Consider the following 19,449-nt stretch of genomic DNA (forward strand, 5'->3'; position numbering starts at 1 on the left):
GGTTTATAGGAGAAACATCTGCCCCCTGCTGGATTCTTTATTATTTGAGGTACTAACAAATAGCCTGCACCTTTTGATCTAAGTAGGCGTGGAGGATCATCCTGGTACAGAAGTTCACTCAGATGCTGCGGCGTGAGAGCGTTAAGTGCTTTTTACGTCAGTATAAAGCACAGATTTGATTGGGAGCAGTGTAGATGATTAAAACAGGGAATGATGAGCTCATATTTTCTAGAATAGTAATAACTATTTTACTGTTGATTACTTACATTTTTACACACATTTCATTACTTTCAGTTCCTTATTTGCAGTTTTCTATATTGTATATTCAGAATATTGTTTATATTCTTTTCACTTTAATTCATTTTTATTTGTAAAGCATTTGTTCAATTATTTTCATAGATAAAGCAGTAATGTTTTTTTTTTTTTTGCGCCTAATCGTTAATTGTTTACCACTAACGAATGAGACAGTGGTGACAGTGTGACTGTACTCGTCCTCATCCTCAACACCCAACGTCCATTCATTACTGTTCAGTGATTGGTGCTTGAATTTGAATACATAATTGTTCATGCAACCTGAGGTCCTGAGCACATTGTAGTGGACTGTTGATATTAATTACAGGCCAAATCCATCCTGAAAGTTCTTGAGTTGCTCATAAATTCATGGATCTTTAGACTGTTGATGTGGAACCATCCTCACTCACAGCGATCTCCAATTGAAGAGCACTCCATCAGAAGTAAGGCGTCAGGATGAACCAAGCTGATCTGAAGAGAAGAAAAAGAGTAGGGACTTTGGCAAGAATCGCTATGGAAGAACTTAAATGGTAACACGGTCATGAAGGACTTCTGGAATAGGAGATGGCCCAACATACAACCTCCAACAGAAGTTACATTTGAAACTCAATATTTAACATTAACTCTATATTATATTACTATTCTGCTTTTCCACTCATGATGAAGTTTGATTAATGTTTATTCTGGCATTACAAATAGTAAGAAATACGTGACCAGGCCCCTATAAGTTCAGAAATGTTCTGGTTCTGCTTCATACCACACAGGAACTGGTCGAGGAACCCATTTTTTTTCTCGAGGTGCATCTGAGGGATGCTCGTGTTCCGAGTCGGCCTATGACGGCATTTGTGGGCGGGGCTAAGCGCGTCGGAAGAGCCAATGAGACGCGAGGCTTTATATCCGTCTTTCGACCGCGTGAACGTGGCGCGCATGCGCGTTTTCTCGCGGAGCGATAACAACCACTGTAATGCACGCAGCTACTTTCATTCTGACAATAAACACAGTGACATACAAGACTAGATAGTCCAAACATTAATGTCCTTGGCGGTAGCTCCGGTTTTCTCCATGAAAGGTGTGAATTAAAGGTCACCTTAAAGCAGACAGAGTGAAGTTTTTCAGTTCTTCAAGTCTACAGTCCAGACATCTATCCATCTATAACCCATCTGTGAGTATGATTTTCCTCTTGCTTTTGTTTTTCTGCTCTGCAGTAAGTCTGAGGATTACATGCATCATTAAAAAACAACAACACATTTTCATATTTTTTTCTGCATTAACTCAGGATTGACTCCTGCATTCACTACATCACCTGTTTGATCTTTTCACATGTGTGATGTGTGAATATCTATAAAAAAGTATGAATTTGATCATAAAACATTTATTACATGTAGCCAAAGAACAATTGAACATAACCTGCATTCGCATGATGGTTTTATATGAAGCCACTGACAATCCTGAAGGTTGAAGGTCCTGCTCGAGGAACGAAGGTGTGCTCTGGATTTGAACTTGAAACGATCAGATCATTTCCAGAGTTATTATACCCTTCTCAATCTTCTTATGAATTGTATTTCTTTGTTGTTTAATCTGAATCTGATTCCTCAAAAATCTCCTTTAATGAACATTAATAAACAGTGTTGGGTGAAGTCCATCATTCCTACGCTGGAGTAAAAGTACCAAACTCCTGCTAAAACATGACTGTAATAAAAGTAAAACTCCTCCTTTTATATTTCTACTCGAGTAAAAAGTTCATGCTTTCTGAACACACGTACAGTGAGGAAAATAAGTATTTGAACACGCTGCTATTTTGCAAGTTCTCCCACTTAGAAATCATGGAGGGGTCTGAAATTGTCATCGTAGGTGCATGTCCACTGTGAGAGACATAATCTAAAAAAAAATAATCCAGAAATCACAATGTATGGTTTTTAAACTATTTATTTGTATGATACAGCTGCAAATAAGTATTTGAACACCTGAGAAAGTCAATGTTAATATTTGGTACAGTAGCCGTTGTTTGCAATGAGAGAGGTCAAACATTTCCTGTAGTTTTTCACCAGGTTTGCACACACTGCAGGAGGGATTTTGGCCCACTCCTCCACACAGATCTTCTCTAGATCAGTCAGGTTTCTGGCCTGTCGCTGAGAAACATGGAGTTTGAGCTCCCTCCAAAGATTCTCTATTGGGTTTAGGTCTGGAGACTGGCTAGGCCACACCAGAACCTTGATATGCTTCTTACAGAGCCACTTCTTGGTTATCCTGGCTGTGTGCTTCGGGTCATTGTCATGTTGGAAGACCCATCTTCAATGCTCTAACTGAGGGAAGGAGGTTGTTCCCCAAAATCTCGCAATACATGGCCCCGGTCATCCTCTCCTTAATACAGTGCAGTCGCCCTGTCCCATGTGCAGAAAAACACCCCCAAAGCATGATGCTACCACCCCATGCTTTACAGTAGGGATGTTGTTCTTGGGATGATACTCATCATTCTTCTTCCTCCAAACACGTTTAGTGGAATTATGACCCAAAAGTTCTATTTTGGTCTCATCTGACCACATGACTTTCCCCCATGACTCCTCTAGATCATCCAAATGGTCACTGGCAAACTTAAGACGTGCCTGGACATGTGCTGGTTTAAGCAGGGGAACCTTCCATGCCATGCATGATTTCAAACCATGACGTCTTAGTGTATTACCAACAGTAACCTTGGAACGGTGGTCCCAGCTCTTTTCAGGTCATTGACCAGCTCCTCCGGTGTAGTTCTGGGCGGTCTTGGCCATGTTAGTAGTTGGATTCTGACTGATTGTATGGGGTGGACAGGTGTCTTTATGCAGCTAACGACCTCAAACAGGTGCCTCTAATTTAGAATAATAAATGTAGTGGAGGTGGACATTTTAAAGGCAGACTAACAGGTCTTTGAGGGTCAGAATTCTAGCTGATAGACAGGTGTTCAAATACTTATTTGCAGCTGTATCATACAAATAAATAGTTTAAAAATCATATACTGTGATTTCTGGATTTTTTTTTTAGATTATGTCTCTCACAGTGGACATGCACCTACGATGACAATTTCAGACCCTCCATGATTTCTAAGTGGGAGAACTTGCAAAATAGCAGGGTGTTCAAATACTTATTTTCCTCACTGTAAATACAAAGGGTAGGAATAGTGATGTATAAGAAAGCCATGTGAACTATAGTTTCTATAGTAACATATTACACGTTTATTTTTAGGTTTGTTTATATCATTTGACTGTTTTGCAGATCATGGCTTTAGTCCAGATGTTTGTGAAGCTTCGAGGGTCTGTACAGTCTGTATCTCGGGCCTGGGGATGTGCACCAGTGACGGTTGGAAGCAATAGATGCCAACACACAGCACCTCAGGATATTTATCACTGGCAACTGTTGGACGACTGTTTCCGTAGGTGGTTTTGCCATGCAGAGAAAAAAAAAACATCACACGGCTCGGCTCTCCAGGTCGTTTTTTTGCCTGTACAGGTTTCCACGATTAAATACGGAATAACACACCTGCGGTTGTGCTGTTTTTGCAAAATAATCCCCTTTGCCTCCGAGTGAAACAACACAGCGTGTTATTCCGATTCAACGTGCCTTTTTTTTTAATGGTACCATTTTATAGATGTATTTGAGAACTTCCTGTTCGCTGTTACGTTATATATATAGCAGATATAAAAAGATGTTGTAATGAACTTCTTCCGTTCTGATGAATTTCCTGTATAAGAAAACCTGAAAACTGAGCTGACACTGGAGACTCCTTTCATGATTATAACAGAATAATTAGAATCAGAACACGTTATTAATCTTATTGGGAAATTGTTTGGTTGCAGTTGCGCACAGTAAAAAAAAGAAAAGGAAAAAAAAATATGTAAATTTCTATAAATCCATATTAATTGAAATGGAATTTTTAACAGTGGTGAAAAACTAGACTACAGTAACAGTTATAAAAGTTACTGCACATGTAATGAGCTGTTGGTATAGAAACGAATAATCTATTAAAATGATATAGAAAATGTTTTTTTGTTGAGTATGAAATAACTTCTCGTTCCAATCTGCAGAACTCCGTTATGGTGGTCTCATGATGCACTTTAACTACGTGTGGCTGAGGGATCACTGCCGCTCGGCCTCATGCTACAACTCCAAAACAAACCAGCGCAACTTAGACACCGGCAGCATCGATCTGAACATCCGTCCCACGAAGACCCGGGTGGACGAGGAGAATCTCTTCCTGACATGTAAATCCCAGCTGATTTGAGATCATTTTCATCATTTGAACAGGAGAACTTGTTTTTTTAGGTTATCTTTTCATTTCTGATTATCATCCACAGGTTTATTATGTAAGACTCTCCACTCCCGCGTTGTTATCATGATGTTCTGTATTTTTCTCCATGATGTCTCATTTTGTATCAATGCAACGATGCTAGGCATAGATAAGGTATTATATAACTTTTTTATAAAAAGGTCGAGTTCGAAAGTTCGGAGCTTTCACTCCCACACATTATTGTTTTCATGAAAGTTATTAAGTAACCACTGAGGATTGTCTATTATCTGTTACTTTGATCAGAAGAGAAGTGAGTTTGTGTTTGGCTTCTATATAAGAAATAATATATAACAGGAAAAATTTGGCGTCTGCCCAAGAAATCAACTGAGAAGAGAATCGTATGATATTTCTCTAAAAATAACAGGATTTTTATGAATGTCAAATTTTCTGTACTGATTTTACATTTACAGAATTTGGTAGATCTTCTTAATCGGAGCGACTTACATTTATCTCATTTATACACCGAGCAGCTATGGGTTTAAGTGCCTTGCTCAGGGGTCCAGAACTCACAACCTTCAGATCCAAAGTACAATCCCTTAAACACTATATGGCAGATTTATCACTTAACATAAACTGCTGCTCAATAAACAAACCATGTGTGACAGTGGCAAGGAAATCCCCCTGAAACCACATGAGCAAGAAACCTTGAGAGGAACTTCACGAGAATCATAGAGGAACCTCCGGATAGTGGCAAAATAATTTATTATAATGATGTTCTGTATAGACAAGCAGTGCTAGAACCGTCGTTTCTGAATACAAAACAGTTTACATCTGTCACGTCAAAGTGAAGTTGAATTCGATATAGTTGAGATTGGCATACAAACTGTCATTTTTTTAGCAAATAGATCATATAGTCTAGCAGGGCAGAAGGATTCAGGATCGCTGCTATTTCAAGAATAATATGTGTCGCTTGAAAACACCCCAAACTACCTCACATGAACCTTTCCAGATGTGCACAAATCCCTAAAAGAAAAGCTTTAAACACAATGCTTGATTAAATAAATAGGGTTTTAGCCACATTAATTGCAAGGCTGTTTCAGTGGGTTTTTGTGAGGAAAAATAAGAAACCATGCAGAAAAAAATTTCTGTCTTTATTTTTTAAGGTACCAACAAAGAGCCTGCACTATTTGATCAAAGCCACTGTAGCGGATCATGAAACACCAAAGTTAGATCATTAAGTGCTTAATTGCTCATTAGTAGTGTTTTATAATCGATTACTTGTCCAAATGTTACCAATAAATAACCTCAATGGAATCCAAGTAAAAAAAAAAAACATAAAACATGACACGTACAATAAATATAGGTGTGTTTCGCTACCCACAGGGCCCGACGGTCACGCTACACGCTACAACCTGGCCTGGCTGGCGAAGAACAGCTATGAGGGCCAGAAATGGAGTGCTAAACAACCACGAATCCTGTGGAACTCAGAGATTTACACCAATGCCAAAGTGCCTCCCGTCAGCTGGGAGAAGTTCATGAGCTGTGACGAAGAGTTGAAGATGTTTCTAAACAACTTTTTACTGTACGGCATTGCGTTTGTGGAGGATGTCCCGGCTACGATCGATGCTACTGAGACAGTGAGCAAAAGAGTTAGCGTTATCAGGTGAGAAAAGGGGTTTTTATTGCGTAGACCCGATCAAGCCGTTTTTTACCTTTTATATACGACATATCACAGGATGTATCTGTCATAGCATAATGTTCGTACAATATAATTAAATCAGCAAATCTGATTTAAAACAAGGTCTAATCCGATACAGATCTGTATACTCCATTAGGACTGGGCGATATGATGAGCTTATATCAATATCGTGATAACTGGTGGGACGATACATTGTGTAGAGACTTATTAATGTACATGACCGGAATGTTCTTGCTTTTTCCAGAGAGACGATGTACGGCCGAATGTGGAGTTTCACGTCCGATTTCTCTCGCGGTGACACGGCATACACAAAGCTGGCCCTGGACCGCCACACAGACACTTCTTACTTCCAAGAACCTTGTGGGTAAGTATGCGAAAAGATCTCGATTTTACCCTGTGAGCTACTGTTGCTCACCTCATGCTCACCTTACAGGACCTTCCAACGTGACAAAAGATGCAGAGACGCACGCGTTCTCCTGTATGAGCAGCAAATGCTGAAGAAGTACGAACGTGACACCAGTAATGAAATCATGGCTTTGTTTCGGTTCCCCGTCTGCCACCTCTGGATTAGTTTAATCTTTTTTGTAAATCTGTATGCTTTGCCTCGTCGGTGCTACTCGAAGCCGGTCACGTCTCTGTTGCGTAAACGTGATCCGGGGGGCTTGCAACCGTCAGTGGAGTGCATAAGAGTGAATACGCTGAACATTAACACGTGCACTTGCCCAGGAATCGAACCCTGGTGCATTTTCTTCTTTATGCAGAAGTGAGAATGTAGCGATCACAGTAGGAGGTGAAGAGCAGAGCTGAAACGGAGGTCACGTGATCTCGATTTATATTTATAGAATAACGTATTTAAGGTGGTCCTTTTGCGCTTTTTTGCTACACGTTCCTCTCCTTTATTGACCAGAATTTGTTTCAATGTTACCATTGTCAAATATTTAACCTAGGAATGCTTTACATGTTCTTTTTCCATCCCCACATCCATCCATCCACGTTTTTGCTTTTCTTTTGCATGTGAGCAAACGTGTGTTCATGAGCTTTGTACAGTAATGATATAGATGTTTTTATTTATATGTTGTTCTTCTTATGATCAAAGAGATATAGATATAAATTTTCCCTTTTAATTAAAATTCATTTGAATGCTGAAACCATTTTACAATGCTACAAAAACCATTTAAACATAAACATCAGGGTTAAATATTCATTTCTAGTCATTCATGCGTTTTACTCCTCCTGCCTGCTCTTCAGGATTCAGGTCTTCCACTGTCTGAGGCACGAGGGGACCGGCGGCAGGACTCTGTTAGTAGACGGCTTCAATTCAGCGAACAAAGTCCTCGAGCAGTCTCCAGAGAACTTTGAGCTCCTGTCACAAGTCCCCATCAAACACGAGTTCATCGAGAACACCGGCGATTATCAGAACCACATGATCGGCATCGGCCCGGTAGTCAACGTCTACCCCTGGAACAACGACGTCTACATGATGAGGTAGACGGGCACACGCATTGTTTATGTTCTCTCGGTTTACCACATCTCTCTTTTTCTCTGTCCATTAATTTAAGGATATTAAAGTGGTATTATGGTTAAATTCTAAAGTTCTCAAAAAATCCAAAAACAAAAATACTACCTGTGCTCCAGTAAACTCTTTTTTAGTACATTTCGTACTCTCAGTACATTTTCAAATCCACATCGAGTTAAAGTTATTTAATGAAAATGCATTTTCCAAACGACTTAAAAGTGATTGTCAATGCATTTAAATCACAATTTTGCTACCTTTTTGTTATACCTACGAGCCTGAATGCCTCAAACACATACATGCTGTTTTTTGCAATGTTGCTCAGGTACAACAACTATGATCGTGCGGTGATAAACACGGTTCCTCACAACGTGACGCAACGCTGGTACGTGGCACACAGACAGCTCACTGACGAGCTCCGGAAACCGGAGAACGAGCTGTGGGTCAAACTCAAACCGGGCAAGGTACTGTAACAAAACTTCACCTGCTTCAACCTATAACCATATTTTATAATGAGAAAGTTTTCTTATTGTGATGTTCTGCTTGTTCAGGTTCTCTTCATCGATAATTGGCGAGTGTTGCACGGTCGAGACTCATTCACAGGACTACGCCAGCTCTGTGGATGCTATTTGACCAGAGATGACGTCCTCAACACCGCTCGCGCTCTGGGCCTTCAGGCTTGATCATCATCTGAGCAGCACTAGAACATCCAACAGAAAAAGGACAAGCTGAATCAATGCTGACAAGCAAAAAATGTCAAACTGTTGAAAATCAGTTCAGTTTTATTTGAAAAGCGCTTTTAATAATGGACAATGGTCAAAAAGTATTTTTACAGGAATAGAGCGAGGGGTAGTGAGGGAACACATGTTGAGGAAGAAACCTTGAGATCAAGCAGACTCAAACGGGAACCTCACCACTCCACTGCTCCTCATCTTCATCTCATTACTGGACAGTGTGATTATAAATAATTCCTTTCTAAAATCTTGCATTAATACAGAGTGGTGCAGGGAAACGCAGGGGAATTTTGAAACTAGGAGTTCCGACCCTGCGATGTCAATTGTTGGGAACCAGTGCGAGTTTGTTTCAAACCCCTTAACATTAGTTATGGGTATTACAGGTTAGGACGTCATGATCGTGCCTCAAAGAAACGTGTTCACCCTTAAAAAAGAAGTCCCACACACCGGAGAATATCGAGGCTGTACGACCTGCCATCGTGAGGAGCCCTGACACATCACTGTGATGGGACATGATCATGACGTCCTAACTGGTAAATTCCCTTTGCGCAGCTCTCACACTATCACCATTCTTACAAACCCCTTGTGCACCATTATCACTAACGGCAAGGGATTCGAAAGGAGCTCGCGCTGGGTCCAAACAGTCGCACCCCATAGTCGCCAACTCCCTAGTTCCAAAATTTCACGTTTATCCTCAAAGGTGTAGAAAATCTTCTTTGTTAAAAGTTTTTTAATAATCCAATGAAGCTGGAAATCGTATTTTTTTCGGTTTTACTAAAGATACACACAGTAGATGAAGCTGAGAGATACAAGAAGGAAAAATTCTAGCACTTTGACAATGCTGATATTCGGTGATCATGGTTATGTTTTTAAATGTATTCATGTAGACAGGGTTGTACCAAAACACCTGCTTTACGCTGATGTATTGTAGCCTCACATGAGAAAAACCTGTACATTAACGTAGTACGCTGTAAAACTCTCAAAATTGTGCTCTGACAAAGTTTTGGTTTGAAATTGACTTTGAAATAAATTGTACAATCTTACAGTAATTAAGCTCCCACACAATACGGACAGATATTATTATTTTACGGTACTTTCCCAAGTGGTAAATTGACACATAAACCAAAAAAAAGATAATGTTACTTAATATAAATACATGAAAAAATGTTGAAGATCATTGTTGTTGTATCTTTTTTGGTCTTGTACTAAGGCAACGTCAAATGCCAGATAACTGTAATTCTGATTTATACAGTTATTTTACAGCAATTAATTTTTAAGAAAATGAACACAAAATAGAAATAAGTAAAGACGTAGAATTTAAACACAGTCACATTTTATTTACTGTATAATCAATTTACCTTGAAGTTCAGACCTGAGCTTTTATTTTAGCTCGTTGTCTTGGCATAGTCAACAGTCTGTAACAAAAGTATATAAAAAAATACAAGCTTAATTGCGGATGTTCTTCCTATTCTCCATTTCTGCTGACCATCTCACTCTCTATTATCATTTGTTTGAGGATATTAAGGTAGTAAATGTATTTTTTCTGTCCTTGAAAGGCCTTTGCCACTTGGCACAAACATTTGAGCTAACAATGATCTAAAGAGTACCACCAGGACATTATCTCATAGTCACAGTACTCAGTGATTATTATTATAGAGCTTTTGATGCCATTTGTGTCCTTGAAGAAAATCCTCTCCAGTCCAGGATGTAATGAACTTCCAGCAATTCAAGAACAACCCTCACATGTCCTAACTTTTCTATAGGACACACCCTGAACCATGTCTGCTCATAAGTGAGCAAACACTTGCTAATCTTCTCTAAAACGTTCTGTTTATCCACCATCATCTTAGATCGTGCTAATCTACGCCGTTCCTTTTGTGTTCTGTTTCAAACAAAACCAAAGGGTATGTGTTCAATACTCCTGGAAAAACACCTAAAATCACCCTTACATGCAAAATGTTTCCAATGTCCCATTTCAGACCAGGTTTGCGATAAGTGGCAATGAGTCTTTCACATCAATGTGGAGGAAATTTGTCCCTCTCTTCTTTGATGAAATGTTTCAATTCAGCCACAATAATATGCCAAAAATAAATCAACAAATACGTTTTTACAGCACTGTATATATCATTCATCAACACCTGATTGAAAAGCTGAGCCTACTGGACCTAAACACCTCCCTCTCTAATTGGATTTTAGACTTCCTGACTGGGAGACCTCAGTAAATCCAGTTCGGGAACAGCATCTTCAGCACCACCACACTGAACACTGTAACCCCTCAGGGCTGTGTGCTCAGCCCACTGTTTTTCACTCTGTTGACTCATGACTGTTTAGCGATGCAAGGCTGAGGAAAGCCCATCTTTCTCCCACCATTCTCACCATGTTCTACAGAGGGACCATTGAGAGCATCCTGAGGAGCTGCATCACTGCCTAGTTTGGAAACTGCACCGTCTCATATCGCAAAACCCTACAGAGGATCGTAAGGACGGCTGAGAAGATCATCAGAAGAGTCTCTCTCCTCCATAACTGACATTTACACCACATGCTGCATCTGCAAAGCAAACAGCATTGTGGACGACCACACACACCCCTTACACACACACACACACACACACAAACACCCCTCACACACACTCTCCACTCTCCTGCCATCAGGAAGGAGGTTCCGATGAGAGTCATATTTGAGTCTTTTTACATAAACTGAGGTGATTAAGTAAAGAGCCTTTGGCAAGGAAAATTATTGTCATAATAAATCACTACTTTAGAGACTCAAGTACATTTAAAGGCAAATACTTTTGTACTTGTACTACTTTTATTAGTCATATTCTACTGAGTGGATTTTTACTTTAACTACATGGTTTGTGTACTTTGTCCAGCACTGCAGATTTGTATTGTATGATAATAAAAAGTTCCTCAAAACTTTTACACCATAATCTTAACTTATAAGAATTAATTGTAATAAATGCACAATAGAAAATGTTTGTTTTTTTAATTGAATGTGACGTCTATATTATTCAGTCACGTGACACTCATTCATTACAGCATCGTCACCCTCCAGTTGAAACAACATGGCGTCCCGTTTTCATCGCGAGACTACAAGACCTCGCGAGAGTGTGCGCGCGGGGCTGCGTTTTTAGACATGCGCAGAGCCTCCCACGTGTTCCCTTCAGGCGCCGCACGGGAAGGAAGATGGCGGACGGTGAAAGTAGGTGCTCCTTCAAACAAACTCTTTCAATGGTGTTAGATGTAATATATTGCGTTTAAAAACGGGAATTAGAGTAGAGGCGTTGCGGTGTAACATGTGCACGTGGTGTGAAGTTTATAAATGTATAAATGTTTATATTTTTAACACGATTGCTGTAATATAAAGCAGGCAGCGGCGTGGCGCGTGCGGAGTCCATTCCTGTTCAAAAAAGGCGATTTGTGTGAATTTCTTTCTTTCTTTTTTTTTTTTAAATTCATCCCGGAATACAAATAATCCAATTTTTTTATTGCGTCAAAGAAGAAATCATTGTTTACCTGTAGCATTAATACTTGAGTTTGCATGAGTATAATTATTACACGTTTATTACACGCTTATTACTCTTAATAAAAAGCGATTAATATTATAATAAACTCATTAAAGTTTCACTTTAACATCGCTTTGCATTTCTTAATCTGTGTTTTTGACTTGGTTGAAGACAAAGGATAGTTTTTTTATATTTTCGTATATTAAAACTTGGGATTTCTTATTTTATTGTATCAGTAAAAACAAGATTTGAAATGCAGATTAATGTAATTGCTGTAAACATTTTGAGACAAAAATAAACTCGAGCTAAATGATTTCTGTGCACCACGTGTGAGCCACGTGCACGCGCCCATTTCACCCCGAGACTTAAACCTCATTTTTGATAAACAAATTAATAAAAGCAGATTTTTTTTAAAAATCCTGGATCGTTTCAATCCATTAGTTTATTAATGTTAAACTTTGTATGCCAATTTTATATATATAATTTTTTTTTTTGCAGTTTCTTCTGCTAAGAAAGAGAAGAAAAAGAAGAAAGCGAAGGTTTCGGATGAAGAAATCGGGGTAAAGAAACTTCTTTTTGCACCCATAATCATATTTCTTCACTTGTTTAAATTTTTTTATTTTTTCCCCTTTTTATGGGGTCAGATTTCTGAATATGACGTGATTATTTATTGCATTAATAAACAGATGGGTTTTTATTTTTCAGGACATCCAAGAAACTGGGGATTTCCTAATCAAACCTGAATCCAAGGTTGTCAAACTCGACACGTCCCAGTGGCCTTTGCTGCTGAAGGTAAACATCACTTCTTTATCTCCACCCAGGCTTGGCTCTGCATGTCAGATGATGAATGTGTTTATCCATTCTCTGAGCGCGGCAGGTTCGGACCCTCTGCGGCCCCTCGGTCCGTTCTGGGCTCTGGGGTTCTGGTGGTCTGTTCTTCTGGGTTTCTACTGTTTCAGTAGTTCTGGAGTTCGGACCAGCAGGTGCAGAGGGACCAGAATAGTCTCGTCAAAGATGATCGAACACGTCTGATCACGTGCCTCCTAAAGCCTCTTTTTGAATGATCAAATTTTTGATGTTTGTGCTGCATGTTCTAGACGAATCGTAAATAAAACACACCCAGATAAATGCATGCTCTCTTACGTTACAAGATCAAAAATATATCTTTTATTCCCACCCAGAACTTCGATAAGCTGAACATCAGAACTGCACACTACACACCGCTACCACATGGATCGAATCCCCTGAAGAGGAACATTAATGATTATGTCAGGTAAACACCTTTCTTTAACGTTCCTGCAGTTCTGGCCACAGGGTTCCTACGCATTTTGAAAAAGTATGGAGTTGACGCATGTTATAGCTGGTTATAGCGTGTGTAATGCATGTTATAGCTGGTTATAGCATGTATAATGCATGTTATAGCGTGTGTAATGCATGTTATAGCTGGTTATAGCATGTATAATGCATGTTATAGCGTGTATAATGCATGTTATAGCTGGTTATAGCATGTATAATGCATGTTATAGCTGGTTATAGCGTGTATAATGCATGTTATAGCGTGTGTAATGCATGTTATAGCTGGTTATAGCGTGTGTAATGCATGTTATAGCGCGTGTTATGCGTGTTATAGCTGGTTATAGCGTGTATAATGCATGTTATAGCGTGTGTTATGCGTGTTATAGCTGGTTATAGCGTGTATAATGCATGTTATAGCTGGTTATAGCATGTATAACGCATGTTATAGCGTGTGTAATGCATGTTATAGCTGGTTATAGCGTGTGTAATGCATGTTATAGCTGGTTATAGCGTGTGTAATGCATGTTATAGCTGGTTATAGCGTGTGTAATGCATGTTATAGCTGGTTATAGCGTGTGTAATGCGTGTTATAGCTGGAATTTAAAATCACTATTCAGATGTTAAACATTTTCTTAAAGATCTGGGAATGTTATTGTGTGTAGGACCCCTGTATCCTCGCCACATGATGTGATTTAGATGGCATAAGCGCTCTGTGCGATGATGACCACTTATCTATCACCCGAGACTGATGGCTGCTGATGACCTGATCGCAGGTGTAGGTTTTTGTATAAATCTGACTTTTTTTTTTCTTTTTCTTTTTTTTCTTCTTTCTGTCCAGGACCGGGTTCATTAACTTGGACAAGCCGGCGAATCCGTCCTCTCACGAAGTGGTTGCGTGGATCAAGCGGATCCTGCGCGTGGAGAAGACCGGCCACAGCGGGACGCTCGACCCCAAGGTCACAGGATGTCTGATCGTGTGCGTGGACCGAGCGACGCGATTGGTCAAATCTCAGCAGAGCGCAGGTGAGGTGGATTTAAAAAGCGAAGAGCTCCGGTGGACGTTCAGTCTGTCGATCGCTCGGAGTCGGAGGGAGATTTTAATACGTTAGATTGTTAATTACGAGTCGATCGATCGCACTGGTACGTGATTTCACGTCGATTCTGAGTCAGTAATTGTGAATAAATGTAATCGTGCGAGTGGGAGATGTTGTGAGCGTGACCTCACCCAGTAAACCCAGTGGCCTTTCCTCAGTACTCTTGTGCCGTGTGTTTCAGGCAAAGAGTACGTGGGCATAGTACGGCTGCACAATGCGCTAGAGAGCGAACACCAGCTCGCCAGGGTAAGTGTCTGAACCTCGTCTCGTGTCTGAAAGCCGCAATGTGAAATGATGAACCCGTTTATCCATTCTCTGAGGGTCTCCAGGCTCTCCTCTCTCTCCGCCGGCCTTCTCGTGGCTACTCCGGTGTTCTATCGCTGTAGCCGATGCTGAAGGACGTGTGGGTTTGGAGAGCCAGGATTCACGAAGGATGAATCATGGGACTGATCTCATCTGTATTATTTTTTTGCTTTTGCACGATTCTGTTTTGAACCTGATAATCATCTTGTTGGTTCTCTTCTAGGCTCTGGAGTGTCTGACCGGAGCTCTGTTCCAGAGGCCTCCTCTGATCGCGGCTGTGAAGCGACAGCTGCGAGTCAGGACCATCTACGAGAGCAAGCTCATCGAATACGACCAGGAGAAAAGACTCGGTAAGAAGTTCAAGTTTTTAATATATATATATATATATATATATATATATATATATATATATATATATATATATATATATATATATATATTTTTGAATCCGTATGAAGCCACATGATGTCATTTAGATTGCATTAGCGCTCTTTTGTGCTGAGATGACCTCCTATCTATCACCCTAGACTGATGGCTTTTCTAACATCCAACCTTTTTTCCATCCACCTTGTGAACATCTAAAACGTTTCTTCTATGCTGCAGGTATTTTCTGGGTAAGCTGCGAAGCTGGCACGTATATCAGAACCCTGTGTGTTCATCTTGGACTCCTGCTGGGAGTCGGAGGTCAGATGCAGGAGCTCAGGAGGGTTCGGTCTGGAGTCTTGGGAGAGAAGGTATGTTAACGCAACACGAGGATGACAGTCGAGACGTCGTTGTGCGCCAAAGTGTTGAGTTCAGGGCCGGGTTCTTTCCCCCAGTCCTGCTAATTAATCTTTGGTACATCAAATGGCTGAAGCTCAGAAAATTTCTAGCACTTCTGGTAATGGAGCTGCTTCTGGAGCTTCTCCAACATGCACGATCATCTCTCAGCTTCTTCCATCTGATAATAGAAATAAGAGTTAAGTAGGTCATATCTTAGAAAATCATGTGAAATCATTGTCTTGGTTGCAGGACTGCATGGTGACCATGCACGACGTATTAGACGCCCAGTGGCAGTTTGACCACAATAAGGACGAGACGTACCTCAGGAGGGTCATCTTCCCTCTGGAGAAGCTGCTCATCAGCTACAAGAGGATCGTCATGAAGGACAGCGCGGTGAGTGTTCCTGCCCTCGCTGGTGTTTAGTGTAATCAAGCGCATTCTGGCTTCTGTGACGTGTGTGTTTGTTTTGTCATCAGGTCAACGCCATATGCTACGGAGCCAAAATCATGTTACCGGGTGTGTTACGATATGAAGACGGCATCGAGGTGAACGGGGACGTCGTCGTCATTACCACTAAGGGAGAGGCCATTTGTGCAGGTGATGGATCACGTCCTACTTCAGCTTTTAATCTTAAGCCTCATCCACAGGCGGGGTGTTTTTGGCCTCCTTTCAGACATTTTCCTGAAAATCCTGACTTTTTAGATGTTCCTCAATCTATTGTGTTTCTACATCACAACACTTCCTGAAGATGTTTAAATGTAGGGATTTTGGACCATGTTGATGCTTTTCCAGGTTTCATTATCTCAATTTTGATGTAACATCTCCACCAACTGGTCTGGGCTTTTTTTTTTTTTTTATATACTATACCTGTGGATGAGGTCTTCTTCAAAGCCACATGATGTTATCTAGACGGCATTAGCGCTCTGTGCGATGGTGACCTCCGATCTATCACCCGAGACTGATGGTTTTGATCAGATTCTGGTCCTCCATCTAAAAGGAAATGAGTCGTATTTTAAAGAATTGGGGTTTTTCTACAGCGGTGGCCCTGATGACGACGGCGGTCATCTCCACGTGCGATCACGGCATCGTCGCGAAGATCAAAAGAGTCATCATGGAGAGAGACACGTATCCACGGAAATGGGGCCTGGGTCCAAAGGTAGGCCCATTTTTATTATTATTTTTTTCTTTCATCAAAACCTCCTGTGATGAGGGTGCAGGTTCTTCCTCGGGTTTTCACCGGTCCACGTTAAATGATGTGCGTGTTTGTTCCCAGGCAAGTCAGAAGAAGATGATGATCCAGAAAGGTCTCCTGGATAAACGCGGCAAGCCAAACGGGAGCACTCCGGCCGAGTGGAAGGAGGGATATGTGGACTACAGGTACGCTCTGTTCTCCTCCGACCAGCATGGGAACTTTACCGTATTTTAGATTTCTTTTTACAAATGTGGCGCATGTGCAGAATTAGTGGCACCCTGAGCCATTTACATTTATCATTCATACGATTAAAGCTGTAGGATTAAGGACCTTGCTCAGGGGCCCAGGAGTAGGGTTCTGTGAATTTAAGACAAACTTTACATGGGAATAAACTGTAAATTTACAAAATTGCAGGTTAACCAATAACAGGTAACTGATATACAGGGATATATGATGTAACTGTTCCGATCTTCTTGAAGACATCTGTGCATGAGTTCCTGCAGACTGTTATCCCTTTTTGGTCTGCTGTGACTCTAGAGGGAGTCTGTCTGCGATATAAACACTCAGAACTCGGGTCAGATCTGTCTGCAGGATGTATGACAGGCTCTGGGTTTTGTGGACATGCGACTTAAAATGGGGTTCAGTCCCATCAGACCTTTTTTTTTTTTTTTTTTTTTTTTTTTTTCTTCTTCTTCTTCTAGTGATGCTCATTGTATCTCTTTCTTACAGTAATAAACCTAAAAAGGCTGCTGCTGAAGATGGTGATGCTACTCAGGCCAGTGCAAAGGTAACCTTTGTTTTATGCTACCTTATTTTTATTTATTTATCGTGTTTTCGCTGATTGTATTGTATGAGGAAGTCTGGTGTGTCAGAAGTATGTGGGGGTGGTGCAGGACATGTATGGGGGCAGTGAAGTGTGCAGTAGGAATGACAGACTTTAGGGTGAAGGTTTGACTGCATCAAGGATCGAATCTGAGCCCTTTCCTGTTTTCAGTGATGATGGACAGGTTGAAGTATGAATAAGAGGGAGGGCAGTGGCGGGGGTTCGGTTGCCAGGAGCAGCCGAAAGATGATATAAAATATGAAAAATAATTTTTAGGCCTTAATTTGCTGTTCTGGGTCTTAAATAATTTTAAGCGGCTGTTTAATTTTACGGTGTCCTTGTAATTCTACTGTTCATTGAAATGCTTCTGCAGCACTTTAGAATGTTTTTTTTTTTTCCCTGCAGAGGAAACGCGACGAGAGCGGAAGCGAAGGTGAGGCCGCACCATCGACCCCGAAGACGGAGGAGATGGAGAAGAAAGAGAAGAAGAAAAAGAAGAAGGAAAAGAAATTAAAGGTGGCTGAGGAGGAAACCGAGGAAGCACAAGCCACAGAGGAAGTGGCAGCAGAAGAGGAAGCGGAGGTGAGATTTAAATAAAAATGTGCCTCTTCGAGCTTTATATATACACATCCCTTAGTGTTCGCTAAATTTATGATTATTTTTAGTGAGATTATTCTCTCGCTGAGCATCTTTCGGGTTAAGGGCCTTGCTCAGGGGCCCAGGAGTGGCGCCTTTGTGCGGTTTCAACCTTCAGATCCAAAGCATAACCACTAGACTACAACCTCCCTTTATAGGCCAGTGATGATATGCAAGAGAACAAGGATCTGACTGCATGATGGTGCACTTTTCCTGATAGTTTGCATGTAATGACTGCTAGAACACGAGTCTTCACATCACATGACCAAAAAAAATAATTTCTTCAGTGGTTGGGGAAAGTTCATATTTGGGAGATCAGACATTGTGCAAACTTTGTAATTAGCAAAATATGCTGAAAGTCGCTTGTAACAATTAATCACAATTTCTCCATCGGTAGATGTTCCGAGATGAAAACCAGACCACGGGTTCCCCGTATTCCTTGTATTTTAAAAAAATCTATTTGCACATTTCTTATTCTTTGCTGCTGTAACACAGAAATTACCCCACCATGGGACGAATAAAGGTTTATCTTATTGTCACAAACGCTGGATGCTTTTAGCTGTTAATATACAATTCAACATGACAAAAGGCGCCCCCTAATGGCAAGAAAGTACACTGACATTTAATATCGCAAAAGGACTCGTTTCCCATATAAACCATCAAAAAGCAAGAATTCATAAACGCTGCACACTAAAATATATAAATTTTATCTAAATCTCGCACAGAATTGGATTTTTATTTAATTTGCCATGAAATTGATTTCGGCAATAAAATATCCTGTGGCTTTTTATTTACGTTTGCAGGTCACAGAAAGCGCCAAGAAGAAGAAGAAGAAAAAGGTGAAAGAAGCCGCGGATGATTCGGAATGAGAATCTGAACCGGATTTACAGACTGTTAGTGCGTGTACCATGTGAGGACCAGGGCTCAGCCATGAATTCTCTCTGTCCTTCATGTGACCTCCAGAAACGACGTTCACTTCAACCCAGTGTGTGTGAGCGAGGAAAACCGTAATTCTGGAGTTTTTTTATTCTGAATATTAATTGAACATCCGCCCCGTCATTTGTTCACTTCAATAATATTGCATTGAATAGATGCAGATTTCTTTGGTTTTTTTGAAAGCTGTGTATGATAATGGTTATTTTTGTCTTTTTTTTTTTTTTTTTACCTCATCTTGTACTTTTTTTCCTCCCCTGTGAATCCCCCAGTGTCTGAACAGAAAACTCCTTTATTTTGTATTATGTATATAACAGAGGATCAACTTGTACCCCTGAAGCCTAAGTCAGATTGAATAAGAATTTTTTTTTTCTTTTCTACACCTTTGTCTTCTGTCTTTTTTTCTTTC

At 40.5% G+C, this 19,449-nt stretch overlaps 2 protein-coding genes and 3 non-coding genes across 5 annotated transcripts; all 5 read left to right on the forward strand.

Annotated features, from left to right (window-relative positions):
* The first annotated feature begins 1,208 nt into the window (after window positions 1-1,208).
* On the forward strand, window positions 1,209-9,672 carry tmlhe (trimethyllysine hydroxylase, epsilon). The gene is made up of 8 exons (XM_046867508.1): window positions 1,209-1,453; window positions 3,538-3,694; window positions 4,347-4,523; window positions 5,933-6,212; window positions 6,493-6,612; window positions 7,497-7,733; window positions 8,087-8,225; window positions 8,313-9,672. Exons 2-8 carry the CDS (start codon window positions 3,541-3,543, stop codon window positions 8,442-8,444), a joined length of 1,239 nt encoding a protein of 412 aa, XP_046723464.1. The 5' UTR covers window positions 1,209-1,453; window positions 3,538-3,540; the 3' UTR covers window positions 8,445-9,672.
* Window positions 9,673-11,561: 1,889 nt separating this feature from the next.
* On the forward strand, window positions 11,562-19,420 carry dkc1 (dyskeratosis congenita 1, dyskerin). Its single transcript, XM_046867510.1, has 15 exons — window positions 11,562-11,697; window positions 12,500-12,561; window positions 12,707-12,793; window positions 13,183-13,274; window positions 14,136-14,320; window positions 14,573-14,637; window positions 14,918-15,044; window positions 15,298-15,428; window positions 15,706-15,849; window positions 15,933-16,053; window positions 16,494-16,612; window positions 16,730-16,833; window positions 17,378-17,435; window positions 17,877-18,053; window positions 18,911-19,420. The coding sequence occupies exons 1-15, from the start codon at window positions 11,682-11,684 to the stop codon at window positions 18,974-18,976; spliced, it is 1,554 nt and encodes a 517-aa protein (XP_046723466.1). The 5' UTR covers window positions 11,562-11,681; the 3' UTR covers window positions 18,977-19,420.
* LOC124398512 lies at window positions 13,975-14,051 on the forward strand. The gene has a single exon (XR_006928071.1). It is a non-coding gene; the product is annotated as a small nucleolar RNA SNORD83 (small nucleolar RNA).
* LOC124398513 lies at window positions 15,152-15,231 on the forward strand. The gene has a single exon (XR_006928072.1). It is a non-coding gene; the product is annotated as a small nucleolar RNA SNORD83 (small nucleolar RNA).
* Window positions 16,347-16,423, forward strand: LOC124398514. Its single transcript, XR_006928073.1, has one exon. It is a non-coding gene; the product is annotated as a small nucleolar RNA SNORD83 (small nucleolar RNA).
* Window positions 19,421-19,449: the final 29 nt, after the last annotated feature.

This window comes from Silurus meridionalis, chromosome 15 (genome assembly GCF_014805685.1).
Source record: "Silurus meridionalis isolate SWU-2019-XX chromosome 15, ASM1480568v1, whole genome shotgun sequence".
In the NCBI taxonomy this organism is placed as follows: Eukaryota; Metazoa; Chordata; class Actinopteri; order Siluriformes; family Siluridae; genus Silurus; species Silurus meridionalis.